The 7,369-nt window shown below is 41.6% G+C and overlaps 1 protein-coding gene across 1 annotated transcript; it reads right to left on the reverse strand.

The window, feature by feature from the left end:
• Positions 1 to 299: 299 nt before the first annotated feature.
• LOC118501025 (non-secretory ribonuclease-like) lies at positions 300 to 939 on the reverse strand. Its single transcript, XM_036027684.1, is given in 2 exon segments — positions 300 to 761; positions 764 to 939. Coding segments are annotated over 2 exon segments (453 nt in total). The 5' UTR covers positions 936 to 939; the 3' UTR covers positions 300 to 480.
• Positions 940 to 7,369: the final 6,430 nt, after the last annotated feature.

Below are 7,369 nucleotides of genomic sequence, written 5' to 3' on the forward strand. Positions count from 1 at the left end.
TTTATTACTCTTTAGTCAGACAGAATCAAAGATATTTGTTTCCCACTTACTCAACTGGGCCATTTACCTCTTGGGGTGTAAATATGCAGATCAGTTGATGCTTCAGGTTTTCAACTTGAGGAAGAAAGAGAGAGAGAGAGGGAGGGAGAGAAAACTCTTGAGTTGCTTTATTTTACAAGAATCCTGTTATCCTCGTGTCTCTCTATTTCCCTCAAATCATGTATTAGAGGAAGAAAAGGTGATCTGGATGAGATGTGTGTACGTGACTATGGAGGGGCAGAAACAGATGCACACAGATGTGTAGGTGATTCTGCAGAGAAGTTTATTGCAGGTGCATAGGATCTTCACTCAGTGGAGAGTAAAAGGGGTTGTGAGCTGATGGTGAGGGCTGATGCTGATATCCAGAGTGGATGGTGGTCTGAGACGGTGGCTGTGACGTGGGGCTGGCACAGAAACTTGGCACAGAGGGCTGACCCAGGTTTAGTAGAGTCTATCGAAGTGGACGGGAACATTTGTATTGTCACAGGCAATGCTGTAGTTCTTTAGCACGAAATACTGCTGGTATTGGCACTGCAAGTAAGATTGAGCCTGTCCTGTGGAGTTGCAGTAGGTAACATTCACTGTAGCTGGGCTCCTATGACAATTACGGCCTTGCCTGAAACAGGTTATATTAGGAGTATGACAAAGATTAGTTACAACAGCTAATGTAGTTGTGTTGAGAAAAGTATTTTCGTTTTTGCATATGCTTGGAGGATGATGCCCTCCCTCCAAGCCCGCATTGCAATGTTGCATACATCGCTGGTCATATTAATGTGCTGAATTACAAACCACTGAGCTGGAGTTATACCAGGAGGTGGGGCATGGACCAAGATGGTCATTCCCAAGAGTCCCAGCAGCAGGAAACAAAGCTGGGATTTCCACTGTGTTGGAACCATGTTTCCTGTAAAAAGAGAAAAATATCCTGCTTCCCTGCCCCATAAGTGACAACCCTCTCATCTCTCTCTCTGCTGGTGCCCTGTAGGTGAACTGAGGTTCTATGTCCTTCCCCTTCAGCTGTCCCAAATTTGTCTTGTGTTTTGGGCACTAATTCAGCTCAGTTCTCCCACAGTTTTTGTCCCATCGGGGCCTGTCTGTTCTGGGTTAGGAGGCTCATTTACTTACCCAGCTTCTGCTGTGGCTGCTCTGAGCAGAAATCCAGCTGGTTGTCCTGGGATTCAGGGGCAGCTGGTCTCCCCTGTCCTGTGGACTGGAGATATAGAGCAGCTCCTGTGGGTGGGGTTGGCACAGTAAGGAGGGGAGGGGTCTGGGTCTAAGATGTGAAGAAACCCACAGATTGGCACATGGCCCAGTTATGCAATGAGCCTCTTGTTTTATCCATTACTGATCAACACATACCCAAGGACAGCTGGCTGCTACTTACATGGTTGAACTCTAATTGCCAGCATCTGCACAGGACAGGGCTCTGCTCGTGGGTTTGCTTTCTGTTTATGAAAACCACAAACTGGTTGTGGAATGGCCTTTGGTTTTATAACTTAACTTGGGGCACACACTGAGGGACAGTAAGACAAGCCTATTTCTCAGAACAAATAGAGCCGGGAGCACTATCTGCACTAGAATCCCAGGGCCCCCTTGCTTGCATGATCTCCCTAATTCCATCTCAGCCAAAAGTTCCCCTTCTCATTACCTCCCTGTGCTTCTGACTTGAGCTCTGAGTTTCTTGCTGCTTAAAATCCTGAAGGTATGTAGTAGTTTCTGACATATCTTTGAGGTTTGTTTTTTTTGGCTCCCCCCTTTTTGGAATCACTTTGACTTGTTTTAACACTGGCTTGATTTTCATTCACTTCTGTGAAGAAGCATAACTTCAAAACACCCAGGATAAAACCTTTGTGGACACTCTGCCACAGAATAATCATGTGGTGTTATTTAATGGAAAATGTGGAGAGAGGGGACAGATATCCCAGTGGGGCAGGCCTCCTACAAAGAGATGTTAAGTTTCTGGTACACTTTCCAGGTTAGAAACCTGGAATTAGACCCTGCAATGGTATTGTATAACCTTCTAACAAAAATAAGTGACCTAATTTTTTCACTACCTTTCTATATTCTGTTTGTCTGGAAATGCAGTCATTTTACTCTTTTGTGTGTGTGTGCACACGTGTGTGTCTGTGTATATGTGTCTTTTAATTATTGTTCAAGTTCAGTTTTCTGTCTTTTACTCCTATTTCAGGCCACCCCTCCAGTACTCCCCATGTCCCTACCATTTTCACCTCCCCCACCCTAGTTTTTGTCTATGTGTCATTTATACTTGTTCCTGTAAACCCTTCCCCTTTCCCCCTGAAATTCCCTCCCCTCTCTCCTCTGGTCACTGCCAGCCTGTCCTCTATTTCAGTGTCTTTGGTTATATTTTCCTTGTTTGTTCGTTTTGTTGTTTAGATTCCTGTTAAAGGCGAGATCATATGGTATTTGTTTTTCACTGCCTGGCTTATTTTGCTTAGCATAATACTTTCCAGTACCATCCATGCTGTTCCAAAGGGTAGGAGCTCCTTCTTTCTTTCTGGAAATGCAGTCATTTTACTCTTGATGTCTTTGTGTCAACATGGGTACAGTGGTGACCTGCTCAGGACACAGTCAGAGCACAGGGAGTCTGCCTTACTAACCTCTTCTTACTGAAATTCATGAATATGTTTTATCATGAAATAAGTTTTTTTGGTGTGTTTTTTGTGGAAGTCATTTTTATAAGTGATGAGGACATAAAGATGCATTAGATGTAGTGTCACCCCTTTGTGTTGCCACTTCGGGTAGAAAGACCTGTACTCAAGTGTCTTTGTTATGAGATGAAAGTCATATTCTACAGTCACCTGAGGTGTATCTGGTCACAAACCTTTTCTGATGAACACATACAGTATGACTTACAATATTGGGTTTTTGATGTTATCTTTTGAAATTGGGATAGTTCCCATAGAAGTTTGCATTTTTGTCCTATTTTTAAACATCAGGAAATGTTGCTTGGTGCTGTGAGTATCATTACCATAAGGGATCAATTGAAGCTGTGTCAGGTACTTTCCCTGTAGAAAGGGGCAGTTGTTCAGGGGTCTCCTCCCCTGACCCACTCTTTCCTACTGATTCACATCCTATCTGTTCACTCAGAGGTGGAACCTGCCCGGCTCCTGCAGACAATGTGTTTATGACCCCTTAGCCTTGTTACTGAGGAGCAGCTCACATAATATCCGCCCAACTTCCAACCATGGTTTTCCTTTAATAAGTGTATTCAGTGCATGCCTGCTAAGATACTTCTGAATGTTTCCTCTATAGATTGCCTCTGAACATTTTCAGCTGCCCTTCTTTGCTCCCAGGACTGGCACAAATGATCTAATTTGATATTTAAGATCTTTTGAAGAGGGCTTCTTTATATAAAGCAGGAATAAATATATGCCTATGTTAATTTAAATACACTGTCTTGGTGTAATTTTGCCTCTTCTAGATCACAGACACTTGTCATGGGCTCTTTCTGTTTCTGCTTTTTATAACACAACCTTCCTTGCAGGCCAACTTAGTGCACATTTCTGGACAGGATCCCTATTTTCTTTTAGAGGAATAGCCAGAATTATGCCCCAATACTATTAAGTCACTTGTTGAAATCTAGGAACATTTTAAGATATTGTCCCAGAGAAAGAGTTCTGCATTTGTGTAAAAACCAGTGTTGAGTACATTGACCTCAGCATTTACCAATGTCTTTTTCATAAAGGGCCCATGTACAACAATGTGTTGTGCATCATTTACAATTTCTTCAGCCTTGGGTACTCTTGCAATGCCTGATGTTAACCTGCTGATAGATGCTGTCAATACCTTCCTGCATATGCCTTTTTAATGCAGGCACTGCTTGGGTTGACAGTATTGTATACTACTTGCTTGTACCTCTTGTGTAGTCCTGTAATAACATGGTGCAAGTTAACTGAATTAGCAGTGAATGAAGTAAGATTTAACTAAGTGTAAGGTCAAAGGTTGTTTGGTGTGCTGGGCTCTACGTGGACTTTTAGTCAGCAAGGTGGCCCCAGCACTGCTTCATTTTCATATAGCAATGCTTATGTATGTTCCCTGAAGACCACTGAACAAAAGCAGAAGTTGACTTTTTTTATTTTGACTATAGATTTTCTAATTTATTTATTTTAAAAATATTTTATTAATTATACTATTATAATTGTCCCATTTTTCCCACTTCACTCCCCTCCACCCTGCACACACTCTCCCACCCACATTCCCCCCTTCAGTATGAACTAAAGGGGGGATGTGTCATACTTATAAGTTCTTTGTCTTCTACCTTTCCCATACTATTCTTGCCCTCCCTCTGTCTATTTTCTACCTACCATCTATGCTACTTATTCTCTGTATTTTTCCCCCCTCTCTGCTCCTCCCACTCCCTTGTTGATAACTCTCAGTGTGTTCTCCATTTCTGTGGTTCTGTTCCTGTTCTAGTTGTTTGCTTAGTTTGTTTTTGTTTTTGTTTTAGGTGTGGTTGTTAATAATTGTGAGTTTGCTGTCATTTTGATGTACATGTTTTTTATCTTCTTTTTCTCAGATAAGTCCCTTTAACATTTCATATAATAAGGGCTTGATGATGATGAATTCCTTTAACTTGACCTTATCTGAGAAGCACTTTATCTGCCCTTCCATTCTAAATGAAAGCTTTGCTGGAGACAGCAATCATGGATGGAGGTCCTTGCCTTTCATGACTTGGAATATTTCTTTCCAGCCCCTTCTTTCCTGTAAGGTCTCTTTTGAGAAATCAGCTGACAGTCCTATGGGAACTCCTTTGTAGGTAACTCTTTCACTTTGTCTTGCTGCTTTTAAGATTCTCTCCTTATCTTTCATCTTGGCTAATGTAATTACGATGTGCCTTGGTGTGTTCCTCCTTGGGTCCAACTTTTTTGGGATTCTCTGAGCTTCCTGGACTTTCTGGAAGTCTATTTCCTTAGTCAGAATGGGGAAGTTCTCCTTTATTATTTTTTCAAAAAGCTTTTCCACTTGTTGCTCTTCCTCTTCTTCTTCTGGTACCCCTATGATTTGGATGTTGGAATGTTTAAAGATGTCCTGGAGGTTCCTAAGCCTCTCCTCAGTTTTTTCAATTCTTATTTCTTCATTCTGTTTTTGTCAAATGTTTCTTTCTTCCTTCTGGTCCACACTGTTGATGTGAGTCCTAGTTTCCTTCCTATCACTATTGGTTCCCTGTACATTTTCCTTTATTTCACTTAGCATACCCTTCATTTTTTCATCTAATTTGTAACCAAATTCAACCAGTTCTGTGAGCATCCTGATTAACAGTGTTTTGAACTGTGCACCTGATAAGTTGGCTACCTTTTCATCACTTAGTTCTATTTTTTCTGGAGCTTTGATCTGTTCTTTCATTTGGGCCACTTTTTTTTTTTTTGTCGTCTTGTGCCTGTTATGTAGTGAGGGGCAGAGTCTTAGGAGTTCACCAGGGTGGAGCAACCCATGTCACTGGGTTGTGATGCTGTATGTGGGGGAGGGGTCCGAGAGGGAACAATAGCACTTGCTCTGCTCTCTGCCAGATTTCAGTCACTTCCCCCACTACCCATGAGCAAATTGGGCTCTTCTGGTGCTGATTCCCATGTGGGTGGGTTTGTGTACATTCTAGGACCCTGTGGGTCTCTCCAACGAACTCTCCTGTGAGGCTGGGATTCTCTTCTTGCACCTCAACCCCCACAGGTGTTTTCAATCAGTGTTTTGAGCCTTTATTTCCCTGCACCGGGACCCTGGGTTGTGCTGTCTGTCTCACTCCCCAGTTTCACCTGGTTTATCTGCACGTGAATGTGGGAACTCCCAGCCCGCCAGCCATCTTGTGCACAGCACCCCTCCACAATCTGCCACCTTGCTGGGTCCACCAGCTGCCACTTTGTGTGCCTGGGGTCCACCAACTGCTGCCTTGCATGCCTGGGGTGCACCAGCTGCCCTGATGTGAGCCCTGCCCATCCCAGCTCCCCAACTCTGCCCCTCCTACCTGTCTGGATGAATGTGTCTACTTTAACTCCTTGGTTGTTGGACTTCCATATGGTTCAATTTTCTGCCAGTACTGGTTGTTTTTTTTGTTTTTAAATGATTGTCCCTATTTTGGTTGTGCGAGGAGGTATAGTGTATCCACCTATGCCTCCATCTTGGCTGGAAAAGATGGGGAACTTGACTTTTTTATTAAGTTTCTGAATGGCATAGGAAAAGAATGAGCCTTTCTCTTCTCCTCAATTAGAAGGAGTTCTTCCCCACCCTGGAGAGGGGAGGAGAATTCAGATATAATTATGGACAGGTATGTCTGAAGAGGGATGATACAGTGTTTTCCAAAAAAATTGTAAAGTTGCATTCAAGTGAAATTGACCCAATATATATTGAGCACATGGAGGCATTAACTGAGTTCTCAGGGCTCATGAGAAATTAAATAATTATATATGTGGGTTGGTATGTTTGTAATTAAACTGATTATGTAAATATTGTGGTACAGTGATAATGCATATAGATTTTGAATTGCCTTGTCCAGTTTTCAGTCCCAAGTTTTTTTCTGAGACCTTTATTATAAGAGTTGCTCAGTTACTATTCCTCTTTGTCTGTCTTCTAATCTATAAAACACCAACAACAATAATATAAACGTAACAGTTTTGTGGGAAAATTTAATGTGGAATATATGCCTGTATGTAAAATATGGTGCATAGTACATGGTAGTAAAACTATCTGAATAAGAAATATTAACCCTATTCATCAAGGTGTCAATGTAATATCTAGTGCTGCTGTAACCCTCTTGTGATGTTTACCGTGAGCTAGAAGATGCTTGTTTGTTTTCCTTACTCCTAAAGGCATTAGAACTAAAACTCAGGCTTTCATATCTTTTTGACCAAGTCCTGCTTGGATGAACAGCAACTCATATTGGCAACTCCCTTTATTCAGGGGGCTTCACCCAAAATAAAAGAAACCACCCTTTAACATCTTGCTTTACTCATGAAATCAGAACAAAGAGAAACAGATGGTCAAAGACTTAAATCTTTTATCAGTTCAGTGGTAAATTTTAAGAACTGTCTTAGCAAACAATCAGAGCACTCCTTTGAAATAAGAATATAGTACTTTTGTGATTTATTTTCTCTTTTGTGTAGAATTTGATAAATATGGCCAAATCATTGACCTTGGGCTTCATTTGTTTCTACTATCCTTTTGTTCTTTATTCTTGTTAAAAATTTTAAAATATATATTGTATTGATTATGTTATTATGGTTGTCCCATTTTTCTCTCTCCTTTATTCCTCTCTGCCTGCACCCTCCCACCAGCATTCCCCCCTGCCTTAGTACATATCCATTGGTCATACATATAAGTTCTT

Source organism: Phyllostomus discolor, chromosome 1, assembly GCF_004126475.2.
Source record: "Phyllostomus discolor isolate MPI-MPIP mPhyDis1 chromosome 1, mPhyDis1.pri.v3, whole genome shotgun sequence".
Classification (NCBI taxonomy): Eukaryota; Metazoa; Chordata; class Mammalia; order Chiroptera; family Phyllostomidae; genus Phyllostomus; species Phyllostomus discolor.